The sequence below is a fragment of the Giraffa tippelskirchi genome, chromosome 7, assembly GCF_054371585.1.
Source record: "Giraffa tippelskirchi isolate mGirTip1 chromosome 7, T2T-mGirTip1v1.2.pri, whole genome shotgun sequence".
NCBI lineage: Eukaryota > Metazoa > Chordata > Mammalia > Artiodactyla > Giraffidae > Giraffa > Giraffa tippelskirchi.
In genome coordinates, this window is record NC_137281.1 from 139,255,751 (window position 1) to 139,274,293 (window position 18,543).

The 18,543-nt window shown below is 38.9% G+C and overlaps 1 protein-coding gene across 19 annotated transcripts in view; it reads left to right on the forward strand.

The window, feature by feature from the left end:
• The window catches only part of GPHN (gephyrin), a 525,210-nt gene that overhangs the window by 463,619 nt on the left and 43,048 nt on the right, over nt 1-18,543 (forward strand). For all 19 annotated transcript variants that reach the window (XM_081513386.1, XM_081513387.1, XM_081513388.1 and 16 more), the window contains one exon: nt 15,539-15,660. In XM_081513386.1, coding sequence (XP_081369512.1) covers nt 15,539-15,660 — 122 coding nt within the window. The remainder of the gene's footprint in view (nt 1-15,538; nt 15,661-18,543) is intronic.

Here is an 18,543-nt window from a genome sequence, read left to right on the forward strand (position 1 = left end):
ATGGGTTGCCATGCCCTCCTCCAGGGTATCTTCCCAACCCAGGAATCGAGCTGGGGTCTCCTGCATTGCAGGCAGATTCCTTATCAGCTGAGCTACCAGGGAAGCTCCAACATTCCTCCCTACTTCCATCCAAAGTTAGCTGTTATTAAATTTATGACTCTCTGTCACCATATAGTTTTTATTGAGTACTTCTATGCCAGACACTATACTGGAAACTAGAGATAAAAGAGATAAATAAAGCATAGTATCTCTCATGAAGGCTTGAGATCCTCAGATAGCCAGAAAACAATAATAAAAAAATTATTCATTTATTTCAAAGAGGCCAAAAGTAATTACATTTGTATATTAATGTGACAAGTCTATAATTTACTCACTCACAGCACAAGCTCCACTTAAGTATTAGTTCTGACTTCTCCTGATATGTATGGCTTCACAAATGCCACCTCTTGAATCCAGTGTGGTATATTGATAAGCAGAACAGTAGCCTTAGGCAACCCAAAGAATGCCATACAAGATGTCTATGTAGACTCACTCAGAACCTGCTCTGTATTTTGTGACTCCGTGAGCTTATTCAGGATAAAGGAATTATTTTAAAATTGGGAAGCCAGAGTTGCAAACTATAACTCACACAGAATAGCTGGTGTAGACATTTATTAATTTTGACAAACTGTGCATGTTAAAATTTAAGTAATAGCATCCAGTAATTAAATAATTGTGGTAATACATTTCCAACCTCATGTATTTGCTCAATAAATGTTTGTTGAGCATCGGTTACATGCTGAAATACCCACCAGAGGTTCTCTTAACTAAACATCAGACTTACAAGATATGAATAATCTATACCTTGAACCAGTTTCCTGAGATATTAAAAAGGAAACTCAGCATTCAGGAGGGGAGCATCAGGCTTTCTTCAGTGGGACCAGTCATCTTAGTACTTCACACAGCCATCCAACTGTTCTCTTTGTTCTTCAAGTAACATTTTAGGTACAAGGAACAAGAGTTCTACTAGGAGAGTATGAGAGCCATCAGCATAAAAGCACCATGCCCTACATAGAAATCAGTATTTCTTATAACAATCTTAGGCAGTTTCCAGAGTCCCTACAAGGAAATGCCCAGTTTCAAATGTCACCACATTCATGGAAGCCCAAAGCCTGGCTTTCCGTTATGGATTCACTTGTAATCCCTTCTATTCCATACGCAAGTTACTATTCAGAGACCATTTTTACCATAAGAAACGCTGTCTACTAACAAGTTGACCTTTTTCTTTGTCAAATTTCGGAGAATCTGAGCTAGAAAGTTAACCCAAGTTCAAATTTGTCCTTAGAGATGGAGAAAGGATTTTGTTAATCTTTAACCTCACGTAAAAGAATGCACTGTCTGCAGAAAATTAGAAAACAGTAGTAAAAGTAACTACAAGTCATTCTGTTCTTTATTATCAGCATGCACTGGCAATTCTAAACAATGTCAGTGATAAAATATTCCTTTCCACTGAGGCAGTCACTCTTACGGCCCCTCCTCTCTCAGTATGCTATCATACTGATGCCAGGTACTATTCTGACTACTGGAGATGACAGCAGCAAACAAGACAGATAAAGCCCCTGCTCTTATAGAATTTATGTTCTGATGGGAGGAGGGAGGTAGTCAATAAACAAATAGTGGTAAATTGTATGAATTTTTAAAGCAGAGTAAGATGATAAAGAATGCTAGTAGAAGAGGTATATGCCAGGTATATAATAATTGTATTCAATATAATCAATTATTCATTATATTCAATTCTATTGAATAATGTAATTATATTCAATATAATCTATTGAAACTTATTCCATATCAACCCTTTTATTCTCTCCCTGATACAATAAAACTAGAAGCCTGAAAACACAATTTCTCAGGCTCTCTTTCCCTGTGATCCAGGTAGGTTTTGCCATTGGGATGCATTAACATGATATTAGAAGGTGGAAAAAAGGCAGCAGCAGTAGAATCTCCTCAACTCAGTAGCATCTCTCTCCTCCAGCAGCCCCGGGGATGGTGGTGACTCTGGCAGTTACTGATCTTTAGTGATACACTTTTCTGCTTTTGTTTCTCCAACTTGGCAACACACTTATAACCAATCCCATGCATTAAATCCTCTCTTTTCCCACTCTCTCCATTTGAAAAAGCTAAAGGAGTTTTGATTTTCATGTCTGGACCTGACTGGCAGACAGATAGAGTCCTGTGTTTTACAAAGACTAATTAGGCCTCAGTGATGAGGGAAATCAGAGTGGAAATATGAAGACATTGAAGGTATATGCTATGTGACTAGAATTGTGTTCCAAGCAGAGGGGATGACAAACACAAAGGCCTTGGAGTATGGTGCATGCTTATCATGTTTGAGGAACAGCAATGAAGCCAATGTGGCTGAAGAATAGAGGGAAGGTAGCAAAGTGAAAGGATATGAAGTTGGAGAGGTAACAGAAACAAGATCCTTTTATTCTAAATAGACAGTTTTGAGGAAGTGGAACATAAAATATCTTAAATTTGCAAATGCTTACTCTGTCTTCTATATGAATGATTTGGCATATGGGAGGGAAAAGGTGAAAGGCCAAGAGGACCGTTGAAAGGCTGTGGAGTACTCCAGCAAGAGATTTGGACCAGAATGATAGTGGAGATGGTGAGAAGTAATCAGATCCAGAATATATTTTGAAGGTAAAATCAGCAAACAAGATTTACCAGAGAATTCAAAGTAGAAGATAAGAGAAAGTGAAAAGTCAAGATGAACTCTAAGGTTTTGACCTGAGCTTTGATAACTGACCTAAGGAGAGTTATCATTTACCCTGATAAGACATTAGGCAGCAGAAATCAGGGCTTCTTCTTTAGAAATGTTAAGTTTGAGATACTTATGAGAATTAAGAGTAGGCAATTAAACATTATTAGTCTGGAGCTTAGGAGAAAGGTTAGAATTAAAGGTACATATTTGGAAGTTATTAGCGTATATATATAGTATTTAAAAATAGTACATGTATATAAATATAGTATTTAAAATCATGAGACTGCATAAGGTCACCTAGGAAATCAGTATAAATAGAAGATCAGAGGTGTAACTTTTACACTTAGACAGCTGTCCCTTCTTCCTCTTTCCCCAACCTTTATATTTCCAAGTTTTATTTTCTAATTTTGACTCTTGATGACATCATCTCTCCATTTCATAAAATATATTGTTTCCCTTGAAACTGTCGATGGTAACTTACAGATCTTTAAACTGGATAACAGTCTGCCAGCTGCCATTAGCTTCAAGAAATCAAGACTGTATGATTGTTACCTAGTTACCAAAGTACTAGCAATAGTTATTCCTTCCAGAGATGGTGAGTTTTCATCTAATTTCAGTCACCTTCAGCCATATTCCATAACTCATTCATTCATTTTTATTCATTCTCTCCCCCACCTCCTTCCCTGTCTCTCCCTCCCTCTCTGCAGCCCTCTCTCTCTTTCTCTCTCTCTCATGCACATACACACAGAACTAGGTGTATTTATGCCCACTATTTATTTTATTCCATCATTTATAAATCTCTTGGCCACTCTAATAACAGGTGTTTGTACAAACAAGTTTACACTTTAGACACATAGTGAAAGTGAAGTCGCATCAGTCGTGTCCGACTCTGTGTGACCCCATAGACTGCAGCCTACCAGGCTCCTCTGTCCATGGGATTTTCCAGGCAAGAGTACTGGAGTGGGTCGCCAGTGCCGGTCTATCTAAAATCTCCCTATACTGTTCTTTGGGGGCTGCCACAAGCAGCTGTTGTTATAAAAATAGAATCTTTGAAATCTTTGTCCCCACCAATAAGAGAAAGAATAAGAAGTTGAGTGTCTACTATGACCAGTACTGCCATGTGCTTTATGATTAAAGCAACACTATGAGGTTAATATAACTATCCTTCATTTTATGTAACAGAAAATTGAAGCTCAAAAACAAAGCAACTTACCCAACATCATATATTTTGTCTTAAGTGATTAAGCCTGGTTTCACACCTAAATCTTTCGCTGTAATGACCTTTTTCTACTATTCCACAATGCTTCCCAATTCCTTAAATTTCATTTCCCCAACTTTTTAATGGCAGTCTCTGAAACCTATCAGGTTAAATATTCCTCTACTTTCTTCTAGCCACACTTTATTTCTTGTCCAAATTAAAGACCATGACTCACCACTTTGAAGTTGCCCTCTCTAACACTTCAGATAGCTTCACTCCTTCAATTTATCCCTTTGCTTACTATGGTGATACCCAAAGTGAATGACTCCTTTCTCCACTTTCTCCATTTTTGTTCCCAAGCAGAAAAACAGTACTGAATAAAATTCATAGAACTATGATTACCTGAACAACTACAAATTACTGCCATTTAGTGACAACCTGAAACTTAAAGTTGTTCAGTAATTCTGATGTAACTGTCTTGTTGGTTTTCTAGCACATTCTTCCAGATCCAATATGATAGTTCATTCATACCTTCTACCCCGTCTTCAAACCTCAGCAGCAGCCCTGCTTTCAACTCTTGGCAGATGATCTCACTACCTTTGCGGGGAAAAGTGAAGCTTAAAAATAAATATATTTGTGAAACTGAGCACTATGAGGGGTTCCTCTTCTTCCCGTCTCATTACCTAAAAAATTTCCCCATTCCTTTAGCTATATTCCTTTCTTTCAATCTAAAAGGAAGAGGTATTTCTCCTTCCTAAGAACAATACTTCTACTTTTAAGCCTACTTTTTCTCACCTTCCTCAGAACTTTGATTTCTAAATTATTTCCTGTGTCTTCTGGGTTCTCTGTTTTCTCTCTAGTGGCTCATCCTCCTACATCCAAATAGACAAAGATTACCACTGTCACAAGAGAACCTATATTTAAACACCACTTTTCCTCATTGAGCTACTGCATAGTCACGTCCTATCCACTACTAGATATGTTGAAAGAGAGATCAGCAATACTTCCTTTCCTTCTGTACTCTCCACTCTCTACTCAAGCTCCCAAATCTCATTAGTGTCCCATTAGTACAAAAACTGCTTTCCTGAGTACACTCATCACCTCCTAACCTCCAAAACCTGCTCTGATATTCAACCTCCTTACCATGTATATGTCATTTGACATCAGAGACATTCCTCACCTACCACCTGGAAACTACTTCATTGCTAGTGATCTATGACAGTTCTCTCTTGATGCCCTGACAGCTACTCCTTTTTTTCCTCATCATGCCTGTCTCCATTCCCTACTTGGAATATTCCCCTAAGATGCTGTTCTCTGCCGTGTCCTCCACTCCCTCCAGATTCTCCCTTAGACTTTTCCTCTCATGCCAAATATGTGCAGGCAACTTCTCATATCTAAAGCCCTAATCTTAACCTCTTTTGTAAATGTAAGCCTTCATTTACAACTTCCTTTGGATATTTACACCTCATATTCCTTGGACAGCAAGGAGATCAAACTAGTCAATCCTCAAGGAAATCAACCCTGAATATTCATTGCAAGAACTGATGCTGAAGCTGAAGCTCCAATACTCTGGCCACCTGATTTGAAGAGCCTACTCATTGGAAAAGACGCTGATCCTGGGAAAGATTGGGAGCAGGAGGAGAAGGGGACAACAGAGGATGAGATGGCTGGATGGCATCATCGACTCAATGGACGAGTTTGAGTAGACTCCGGGAAATAATGAAGGAGAAGGAAAACTGGCATGCTGTAGTCCATGGGGTTGCAAAGAGTCTGACATGACTTAGTGAGTGAACAACAACCTCATGTTCCACCATTGCCTAATCTCACTCATCACTTTTCCCTTCCTACTATAAAGAGTGGAATACTTCCTTCTTGATCTACCCCCCCTTTTTTTAATGTGTTGTTTAATTATTTACTTAAATTTTTGCTGGAGTATACTTGCTTTACAAAGTGATATTAGTTTCTACTGTTTTTTGAAAGCATCACTCTTCCCTAAAATGTTTATTACCAAGGTCATAAGTGACTTTTTTTTTCATTTTTAATTATGATAAAATACATATAACAAAACATTTACCATGTTAACTATTTTTAAATGTATTTTGTTGTTGTTCAGTCACTAAGTCATTGACTTTTGATCAATTAATTTTTCCAAAAGAGGAAAAAAGGAAGAAAGGATATGTAAGGGAGCTGTTTGCAATGGATGTGGAAACAGTTACTGACCTATAGAAGGCTAATATCTTCCCTTTGCACAGAGGAGAAAAGTCTTAGATGCAGACAAACCCATTTCAGTACATTTTTAAAAAGAGAGAGAGTAAATCATTATAACAGTCTTGGGCCCCTTGACATTCCATCAAGACGATAGGATTAAATCTCTGAAGAACAGAAACAAAGAGGGAGGTCTCTTAAAATAAGTGATTTCTCTTTTAGACAAATAAGACAGAGAACTTCCTCCTGAGGGTTTAACAAAAGAGGTTTTAAATGTTTTGGGTTTTTACTTAAATTTAATTTTGAAGCAATGCATAACGATAAAAATGATAATCACTGAATATTCAGAATAATATTCATCCTTTGTTCTAAAAGTGCTTTCAAACTGTCCACTTAAAAAATAGTCACAATTGAGTTACCTTTTATTGGGTGAGAATTTTTAGGACTTCAAGCCCAGGAGACATCGTCTCAAGTAACCCTGAGAGAACCGCTCCAAGGTAGGGGGGAGGGGGAGGCGGGGGGGGGGGGTCAGGTTATATAGAAGTTTGCAACAAAGAGCAGGTACTCTGATCATCCAGAAAAACATCTACTTCTGCTTCATTCACTACACTAAAGCCTTTGACTGTGGGGATCACAATAAACTGTGGAAAATTCTTAAAAAGATGGGAATACCAGACCACCTTACCTGCCTCCTGAGAAACCTGTATGCAGGTCAAGAAGCAACAATTAGAACCAGACATAGAACAAAGGACTGGTTCAAAATTGGGAAAGGAGTATGTCCAGGCTATATATTGTCATCCTGCTTATTTAACTTAAATACAGAGTACATCATGTGAAATGCCATGGTGGATGAATCCCAAGCTAGAGTCAAGATTGCCAGGAGAAATATCAACAACCTCAGATACCACTCAAATGGAAGAAAGTGAAGAGGAACTAAATAACCTCTGGATGAGAGCGAGAAAGCTGGCTTAAAACTCAGCATTCAAAAAAATGAAGATCATGTCATCCTGTCCTGTCACCTCATGGCAAATAGATGGGGAAGCAATGGAAACAGTGACAGACTTTATTTTCTTGGGCTCCAAAATCACTCCAGAGAGTGATTATAGCCATGAAATTAAAAGACGCTTGCTCTTTGGAAGAAAAGTTATGACAAACTTAGATAGCATATTAGAAAGGAGATTCATCACTTTGCTGACAAAGGTCCATCTAGTCAAAGTTAGTTTTTCCAGTAGTTGTGTACGGATGTGAGAGCTGAACTATAAAGTAGGCTGAGCATCGAAAAATTGATGCTTCCAAATTGTGGTGCTGGAGAAGATTCTGGAGAGTCCCTTGGAGACTCAAAGAGATCAAACTAGTCAATCCTAAAAGAAATCAACCCTGAATATTCATTGGAAGGACTGAAGCTGAAGTTCCAGTGCTTTGGCCACCTGATACAAAGAGCTGACTCATTGGAAAACACTCTGATGCTGGGAAAGATTGAGGGCAGGAGGAGAAGGGGGCGACAGAGGATGAGATGGTTGGATGGCATCACCGACTCAATGGACATGAGTTTGGGTAAACTCTGGGAGCTGGTGATGGACAGGGAAGCCTGGCATGCTGCAGACCGTGGGATCACAGAGAGTCGGACACAACTGAGATACTGAACTGAGCTGGAGCACAAAAACTTACCATATATGGTTCTAGGTTCTTTGGCTGGTCTAATAACTAAATTGACAGATTACTGGAGAAAATATTAATCTTGTACATATAGGAATCCATAAAAATATGAAACTCAAAAAGCAGTCATGCAGTTGAGGCTTGTCTGCCAATCTGAGCTGAGGAAGGGAAAAGCCCTGCGACTTCATAGGGGGAGAAGGGCAATTCACGGGAAGATGAGAAGAGCAGATGTTTTGTAATCAGTTGTTTGCCCTGCCATACAGGTATGTCTTTCAGGTGAAAATTTTCTCCTGGTAAGGGCTCTTTTTCTGGGCCAGGTCCCCTATCTAAGTTCTTAGGCAGTCAAGGGAGTCATAAAAGTTTTTGTTGACTCTGCTAGGTTTTGATAGCCTTCAGCTCAAAATAATCCACGTACCAAAGAGGTTCATTTGGAGGTGGCATATTCCGCTCCCCTTCTAAACAAAATAAATCTCAGCTAACATTGAGAGCTCAACAAAAAAGGATCATTGTGTGCTGCATCACTTCAGTCGTGTCCAACTCTTTGTGACCTCAAGGAACTGTAGCCCACCAGGCTCCTCTGTCAATGGGATTCTCCAGGCAAGAATACTGTAGTGGGTTGCCATTTCCTTCTCCAGGGGAACTTCCAGGCCCAGGGATTGAACCATGTCTCATGTCTTCTGCATTGGCAGGTGGGTTCTTTTCCACTAGCACCACCTGGGAAGCCCTCTACTTGTAACTTCACTAAGTTATCTTGAGCATGCTGCTGCTCCTCTCTGGTATTCCTCCCACACCGTCTATAAAATGAGACTTCCAGGCTGGACAGGCTCCCAGCTCTAACGCGGTGTCACTGATTCTAAACAGCCCCACCCAAATCTTACAATGAAATCCTCCAACCACCTTTATTTTCTGAAAACCAGCATCTGTCAGAACTTTTCCATAGCTCAAAGTTTAACCATCTTCCTGTTTGTCCTGAGCTTTCTTGCTTTTTGAATGATCCTTTCAAGATCCCAGGAATAAAGCTGTCCCCAAAGCTTGAAGCAGATAAAAAGCAACAGCAGTATAAGAGAGCAGTATAAGAGAGTAAGCTCCAGGAGTTGGTGATGAACAGGGAAGCCTGGAGTGCTGCAGTCCATGGGGTTGCAAAGAGTCAGACACAACTGAGCAACTGAATTGACTGACTGATTGAGTACAAGAGAAGAAGAAATTTGTGGGCTCTTTCCCCTTCCTTTCCTTAGTTTAACTTCTGAGCGATTTAAACATTTGTTATACTTTTCCTGGAAACTTAAAAGTTGAATTTGGAATCCAGCCAAGGGAGAAAAAAGGATCAGAGCTTAATGTAAATGCTGGACTTACCATCATAGATAACAACTTCCCCAAACACAGAGACTCAGAAGACCTCAGTGAAGAGCAGTGTAACCAAAATGAGAATACTGGTGGCATGGGGTCTTACCTAAGTGTGGTGGGGACTTTAATGACTATCATGGTCTTTGTACAGAGACCACCCGGGAAACCTGCTAGTCATACAAAGCTGGGTATATTAAAGTTTCTGAACAAGGGAGAACATCACCTTGATAGAGTTCTGCGTTTTCCAAATTTGCTGGCATATTGAGTGCAGCATTTTCACAGCATCATCTTTTAGGATTTGAAATAGCTCAGCTGGAATTCCATCACCTCCACTAGCTTTGTTCATAGTGAGGCTTCCTAAGGCCCACTTGACTTCATGTTCCAGGATGTCTGGCTCTAGGTGAGTGATCACACCATCGTGATTATCTGGGTCGTGAAGATCTTTTTTGTACAATTCTTTGTATTCTTGCCACCTCTTCTTAATACCTTCTGCTTCTGTTAGGTCCATACCATTTCTGTCCTTTATTGAGCCCATCTTTGCATGATATGTTCCCTTGTTATCTCTAATTTTCTTGAAGAGATCTCTCTAGTCTTTCCCATTCTGTTGTTTTCTTCTATTTCTTTGATACTGAGGAAGGCTTTCTTATCTCTCCTTGCTATTCTTTGGATCTCTGCATTCAAATGGGTATATCTTTCCTTTTCTCCTGTGCTTTTCACTTCTCTTCTTTTCATTGCTATTTGTAAGGCCTCCTCAGACAGCCATTTTGCTTTTCTGCATTTCTTTTCCATGGGGATGGTCTTGATCCTTGTCTCCTGTACAATGTCATGAACCTCCGTCCATAGTTCATCAGGCACTCTGTCTATCAGATCTAGTCCCTTGAATCTATTTCTCACTTCCACTGTATAGTCATAAGAGATTTGATTTAGGTCATACTTGAATGGTCTAGTGGTTTTCCCCACTTTCTTCAATTTAAGTCTGAATTTGGCAAGGAGTTCATGATCTGAGCCACAGTCAGCTCCTGGTCTTGTTTTTGCTGACTGTATAGAGCTTCTCCATCTTTGGCTGCAAAGAATATAATCAATCTGATTTCAATGTTGGCCATGTGTAGAGTTTTCTCTTGTGTTGTTGGAAGAGGATGTTTGCTATGACCAGGGCGTTCTCTTGGCAAAAGTCTATTAGCCTTTGCCCTGCTTCATTCTGTACTCCAAGGCCGAATTTGCCTGTTACTCCAGGTGTTTCTTGACTTCATACCTTTGCATTCCAGTCCCTTATAATGAAAAGGACATCTTTTTTGGTGTTAGTTCTAGTCTTGTAGGTCTTCATAGAACCGTTCAACTTCAGCTTCTTCAGCATTACTGGTGGGGGCACAGACTTGGATTACTGTGATATTGAATGGTTTGCCTTGGAAACCAACAGAGATCACTCTGTTGTTTTTGAGATTGCATCCAAGGACTGCATTTCGAACTCTTTTGTTGACTATGATGGCTACTCCATTTCTTCTAAGGGATTCCTGCCCACAGTAGTAGATATAATGGACATCTGAGTTAAATTCACCCATTCCAGTCCATATTAGTTTTCTGATTCCTAGAATGTCAACATTCACTCTTGCCATATCCTGTTTGACCACTTCCAATGTGCCTTGATTCATGGGCCTAACATTCCAAGTTCCTATGCAATATTGCTCTTTACAGCATCAGAGCTTGCATCTATCACCAGTCACATACACAACTGGGTATTGTTTTTGCTTTGGCTCCATCCCTTCATTCTTTCTGGAGTTATTTCTCTACTGATCTCCAGTAGCATATTGAGCACCTACCAACCTGGGGAATTCATCTTTCAGTGTCCTATCTTTTTGCCTTTTCACACTGTTCATGGGGTTCTCAAGGCAAGAATACTGAAGTGGTTTGCCATTCCCTTCTCCAGCGGACCACATTCTGTCAGACCTCTCCACCATGACCTGTCCATCTTGGGTGGTCCCACACGGCAGAGCTTAGTTTCATTGAGTTAGACAAGGCTGTGGTCCATGTGATCAGATTGGCTAGTTTTCTGTGATTGTGGTTTCAGTCTGTCTGCCCTCTGATGCCCTCTCTCAGCGCCTATGGTCTTACTTGGGGTTCTCTTACCTTGGACATGGGGTATCTCTTCATGGCTGCTCCATCAAAGCACAGCACTGTTCCCTACCTTGGACGTGGGGTATCTCCTCATGGCCGCCACTCCTGACCTTGGACGTGGGGTATCTCCTCTCAGCCACTCCTGCACCACCCCCTCAAAAGGATACTTACAGGATTTGGGGGACTGGGATTGGTCATGGGGTGGTTTTAAGGTAGTTTGTAAATGTGATCTAGGCAGAGACTGATCACATTTTGTAAAATAGGTGAGTTGCTGAAACAGCTTCATTTTTTCTTTGGAGTAAGTGTCCATATGGAGTTACCATTGTCTCTATTTGTCATGATAGTATAGGAATATATAGGTCTGAATAAGCTTGTGTTATAACAATTTGACTTAAGATAGTTTGTGTTAAATATCCTGGTTTGGTATAGTTTGCCTGTTTTGCAAGTTGATATATCTATTTTCTCTCTCAGAAAGAAAGAGTTTGTTGGCAAGATAGCCAATTATAAGGCTTTTGAAGAAATTCAGATATATTAAATACCTGAAATTCAGAAGAATGGGGAGTTGATAAGAGAGTGAATGGAAACTTAGGGTCATTGAGGAGTGGAGTAAGGATTAAGGATTGAAACCTTTGGGAAGATAGTAGACTACAAAGGAAAAAAAAAATCAAAGGTTAAATGTTTGAAAGCTGGAAATACAATGGCACCATTGACGGTAACAGAAACAGGAAATTGAAATTTGGCCTTTGGTAGATAAGGAAGTAATAAGATATGAACATAATGGGTTATGTTTTTTTACTTTGTATTGTAGGTTTTCTTTTGTATTTTAACTATAGTAAGTTTTAGGCATCATTCTAGAGATCAGAAGATGTCAGAAAAATTAGATTCCATTTTAACGAGGAATATTGTGAATTTATTCTAGTGTATGCAACCTTATAATCTTTCATTCAATTCTGTGTATTTTCTTTGAAAATACTTAAAATGCACTGGAAATCCCACACCCTCATTTAACTAGCTAATATTTCATTATGTCAGTTTTACAAACAGCCAGTGATCTCTAATTGTTCTATTATTTCTGGAACTTTGTGTGACAAAATAACAGAGAGGAACATGAATGGCAAAGAAAACGCCATATTAACATGGAAAATTACGCCATATTAACAGGGAAATCTAATTCCTTAGTTGGTGTTTAGTATCCTTCGTGAAAAAAATCTTTTCTCTCCATTGCAACTTGTCTGATTAATGCAGTTAAAAAGCTGTAAGTCTTGGCCTTTATAAAATTATAATAAGTTCAATAACTATGTGTTAATTAAGATCAGAAAAGCAACCTATATTAGTACTGCAATAGCAATTTTCCCAGCTCTGCCAGTAACAAAGGGTATGAGTGGGTTGCAGTGTCACGTGGCATCTGATTAAGGTAGATTCGTACATGATTTGAAGGGAAGTCTTCCAGGTGACAGTGAATAAGAATATCAAAGTTTTTCTCCAGATATTTTAAGGGGACAGTTGGTTGAAAAGCTACTACTCTTCCATCATAAAGCCAAAAGTCTAGCCACATGGTATCACTAATGAGTCAGAAGGAAAGACTGAAGGGGCTTGAGGTTACTGTTTGGCAGTACTGATATAGAAAGCCCTAGGTATTAGCCATATTAACAGCCTAAGTGTCTGAAATATGCAGGCTTGCCTTCAGCCTCCTAAGTTAATATTCCAGGTTTTCTCACTTCAAAGATGTACTTTTTTTTCATTTTCTAATTTTCTGAAATCAAAGTGTGGCATCCATCTTGGCTGAACAAGGCGTGCACCACCAGGAAGGACTCTGAGTCAGAATGATTGGCTAAAGACAACCCAGAAACTAATCCCATCACCATAAAACCACTGCAAGCCTCCTGGGTTCCCTTACACTCCTGCTCTCCACCCAGGTGCCCTTTCCCAATAAAATCTCTTGCTTTGTCGGCATATGTGTCTCCTCGGACAATTCCTTTCCAAGTGTTAGACAAGAGCCCAGTTGCAGAGTCCCCCTTCCTGCAACAAAAGTACATCTTAAAATTGTATGAAGTTGCATGTTGTGTATGTGTGCATGTGTTAAGGACCTCCTACTCTTCAGTTCAGTTCAGTTCAGTCACTCAGTCGTGTCTGACTCTTTGCGACCCCATGATTCGCAGCACGCCAGGCCTCCCTGTCCATCACCAACTCCCGGAGCTTACCCAAACCCACGTCCATCGAGTGGGTGATGCCATCCAACCATCTCATCCTCTGTTGTCCCCTTCTCCTCCTGCCCCGAATCCTTCCCAGCATTAGGGTCTTTTCCACTGAATCAACTCTTCGCATGAGGTGGCCAAAGTATTGGAGTTTCAGCTTCAACATCAGTCCTTCCAATGAACACCCAGGACTGATCTCCCTTAGGATGGACTGGTTGGATCTCCTTGCAGTCTAAGGGACTCTCAAGAGTCTTCTCAAACACCACAGTTCAAAAGCATCAATTCTGTGGTGCTCAGCTTTCTTCACAGTCCAACTCTCACATCCATACATGACCACTGGAAAAACCATAGCCTTGACTAGATGGACCTTTGTTGGCAAAGTAATGTCTCTGCTTTAAATATGCTATCTAGGTTGGTCATAACCTTCCTTCCAAGGAGTAAGCGCCTTTTAATTTCATGGCTGCAATCACCATCAGCAGTGATTTTGGAGCCCAAAAAAATAAAGTCTGACACCGTTTCCACTGTTTCCTGATCTATTTCCCATGAAATGATGGGACCAGATGCCATGGTCTTAGTTTTCTGAACGTTGAGCTTTAAGCCAACTTTTTCACTCTCCTCTTTCACTTTCCTCAAGAAGCTCTTTAGTTCTTCTTCACTTTCTGTCATAAGGGTGGTGTCATCTGCATATCTGAGGTTATTGATATTTCTCCCGGCAATCTTGATTCCAGCTTGTGTTTCTTCCAGCCCAGCGTTTCTCATGATGTACTCTGCATAGAAGTTAAATAAGCAGGGTGACAATATTACAGCCTTGACGTACTCCTTTTCCTATTTGGAACCAGTCTGTTGTTCCATGTCCAGTTCTAACTGTTGCTTCCTGACCTGCATACAGGTTTCTCAAGAGACAGGTCAGATGGTCTGGTATTCCCATCTCTTTCAGAATTTTCCACAGTTTATGGTGATCACACAGTCAAAGGTTTTGGCATAGTCAATAAAGCAGAAATAGATGTTTTTCTGGAACTCTCTTGCTTTTTCAATGATACTCTTCAGTATTTTATAATCTAATGTAAATCTATGTTCACATTATCCACTGATTCCATCTATACTAGCATGTAGAAGTAACAATATTAAGGACAATTGGAATTAGGTGCTTTTTCAATATTATATATAATAAAGAAAGGACAGAGAATTGCATTTATTTTGTATTTATCTATATTAACTCAGTGTTCATTATCTCAATCCTAACAGCTGCCTTTCAAGGTAGTTATTATTGCTGTGTATTATAAATGGGAATATTATGGCATAACATATTTGGGCCACTTGAATTTGAACCTCATCTGAATAAGCTAGCCTCTTGCTACTATGCCACACTGCCTCACTAGGACTTCCTAACATAAAAGAAACTTCTTAAAATTTTCTTTATTGACATATAATTACAGGTATTAAATCTCTAAAGGGTGATTCTGTTCAAAGTCATGGAATTGTGAGTGTGTGCAGTTAAGTATTACTTGTTTAAGTTTGCTAATAGAGACAAAATATCTGGCTCCTTCTCCTTCAAATAAGTTTAACTTTTTGGTATTACTGATCCTGCTTCAAAAAAGATATCCAAAAGCTTGAAAGAAAAGATAAAATATCAGTCTCTTCAGACTTGAGAATATCATGTCAGAGTCTCTACCTTAAGTATTCTCAGTGAAAGACAAGTTAGAAAATAATAGTGAAAGAGAAAACAAAGTTTGTTGTCGTGTGTGTTCTGTTTTTGTTTTCAGTTTGACCCAGTAAACAGCCAGTGGGAAGGCCACTATCTCCAGAGCACTATTTTGTCAAATTATAACCAAAGCTGGTGTGATATTTGGCCTACTTTAGTCACTTAAATTTCTGCATTTTTTTAATTCTGGAGAAATGTTTTCTCATTCTCCTGGCTTTCACTATTTAACAAAGATCCTTTGAGCATTTATCTTTCTCTTGCCAGATAATGTTGTAGGTGCTAGATATGCTAAACTCTGTTTATTAGATCTATTTTTTTTTCCATTAACAATAGGCAGTATAATCCTAAGAAAATAATTTGTGGTGGTTTTTTTGGCTTTGTAGTTGCTAAATCCTGAAGATGACCTCTTACCAGGAAAGATTCGAGACAGCAATCGTTCAACCCTCTTAGCAACAATTCAGGAACATGGTTACCCCACAATCAACTTGGGAATTGTGGGAGACAAGTAAGTATTGGATTTTATTTTGAGGTTGTTATGGTTCAGATACAAATTTGGGGGATACTAACTAGGTGAGATTGTTGCTAAAAAAAAAAAGGGATTTAATACCATAATTTCCACTTATCTCATTTTTCAAAAGCCAAAGATTTGTGAAGGTGTCTATTTCCTTTAGTGTAGACATTTTTCTGGAAAGCCTTTTACAACCAGAGAAATATGTTGCTCTGCTATGGGTGTTATTCCTATTCACACTTTTACTAGTTTCAAGAAAGATAAGATACAGGTGAAATGAGTAAGAGGGAAATGTCAAAATTAGCACTAACTGATGCTTTGAAGTTTAAGTACAATTATTTTCTATGACTTTTGTATTGATTTATGTATTCTTATATAACTTGAGTTTCTCCAGGCTTCACCCACCTGTAAGTACAAAGGGAGGCACATTTACTATAATTGCCCATCTCCAAGAGCACATTACCCCCATTTCCTCAGTTAGCTCAGCTGTCTGCTAAATTCCCCAAGTATTTCTCTAAATCTCCAACTGCATCTCACTTGTGATCAAAAACAAGTCTGCTCTTCCTGAGCAACCCCTTCCATGCAACATGCTGCTAAGCCACCTTTTACCAGGCACTGTTTCCAGTTCACAAGAGGTGTGCCTGTGCCCTTAATAACCCTCAAATATCAGCCTGCTGGAGACAAAGATAGGAGACAGATCTGAGTGATGGATACCCTGATGTATCTGTCACCCATAACTGCCTCTTCCTGTCTTATCACCACCTTGTCACTAAGAAAAGCTCATTATGCCTTGCTCTTTCCTCTCTAACAATGAGTGCTTTCCCAGGGCTCAAATATGCTTTTGAAGAGGCTCTGCCCTACCATTCCACAAGGTATGTTCAGACACCTTTAAACCCCAGTTTAGGCTCAAACCGGACACGGTGTAGTCCAGACCTGAAACACAGCATCTTGCCAGTAACCTGAAAGGTAATAGTTTTTAATGTTAATCTCACCTTTTAAAGTTCTCTTCTTACCTCTTGATTTTTTCTTTCTCTGAGAACACTGGAGTAGAGGCTGTTAGACATATTTTCAAACATTATTTTTTTTTAATTCACCATTTATAAATACCTGAAAGTTTAGTGCTAGAAAAGTCCATAGGTAAGTAAACAGCCAACTTAGAGCCCATGCTGGTAAAGTCAGTACTACAGGTCACCTAGTATTAACTTGACTCGGACTCCCTAGCCCTGGGAAGGGAAAGAAAGAAGCCCACTGAAAAAACAAGGAGTGGGTTAAATTTGGACCTGACCAGTAACTTTTTTTTTTCAAGATTTTTAAGATAATATTTATTTCTTAAAAGTTAACATGTGCATAATAGGAAACCAAAAAACACAAAAAGCAAAGTCATTCGTAATCACAGGCAGTTTACCATTTGATGATCCTTCTAGGTTAATTTGTGCATGGCACAACTAAGCATCCATTTTTATGTAAGTATGATCATAGAGTCATGTATCATGCTGTTTCACACATCATGAATGTTTGCTGTTTTAAAGTCCCAAAGCTGAGTATTTTGATAACCAAGAATACACTGCACCAACTCAATCTGGAAGGAAAAAAATATATAATCCTGCCTTTCTTGGTGACAAAAATTTCAGAAAAGACAAAAATGGCAACAGTCCTCTAGATAAAGATATTGGCAGAGTTATGATTAAAATACTACATTCCTTAATGTTCAATTAAAAGTGAAACATAAAGCAACAGCGTACATCAAGTATAATACTTCTAAGAGGATTCATCATTATCCGATCTAAACTATTAAAGAATATATTTCCTTTGAATACTTAACAATGTATTCCTATTGTACAGTCAAGAGATGCACACACATGGATGGTTATCATCAAAATATAAATGTACATACATCCCTTCCTTTATACTTCCTTCTGCCTCTCTGCTGCCAGCCTAAATGAGCAAGTCCTGACGTACATTTCTCAGAGACGGTCATATAAACTTCAGGCATATAAAAATTATCCTGATGCAGATACACCTTTAAAGATGACAAAAATTAATTGCTGAAAAGAAATAGGATGAATCAAAGAGTTCCAACAGCACAGAGCAGGCTTGAAGTTCTAAAGAACACATTCACCAGATTTTGAGTTTGTTTCCTACCCACTGCTGGCTCTGGCCCTTCCACCAAGTGCCTTCATGAGCTCTAAGAACTATCATAAGGTAAAAGGTACTTTTTGTTTGTGTGTATCATTTGTACCTTATGCTGTTCTAGACTATAATTCTGTTCATTCTCTCCTCCTAATGTTGTACTTTTATATTAAAAAGGAAGTAACTTGATAAATATACTACATGCTGCATTGTCTTACTACGAAACCCAAAACACCATTAAAAGGTTACTGTGTTGATAAGCTAATATTTGATTATCTGGGGCTAATTGTTGACTTGTTATAGACATTTCCCAATAATTAATGTACCTTGAAAATAGCATGTAAAGAACAACAAAACTGTAAGCAAGACATAGGCAATTCTGAGAATATGCAAATCTTCAGTATATTCTTTTCTTGATTCAATACTTTACATAAAACTGAGAACAATTTTTTAAAGTACAATTGATGCAAATCTAAACTTTCTCAGTCTTAGAGTGCTATATTGAAAAAACCCAGAGTAAATGGTTTAAAATGCAGAGGTGGAATGTGGGAGGAAAAAATTTATAACTGTTCAGATGGAAATCTTTGCTGGGAATTTAGCAGAGGAAACAAGATACATTTAATCTGTACCCTGTTGATATTCTGTGAAGGTTGCCTCCCTCTTCATTCTTCTCTTTCCTGTGTAAGACATTTGCTTATGAAACAAAGGTTGTTATAAAGAAGCCTTTCTGTGAAACTCGCCAGGGAAATA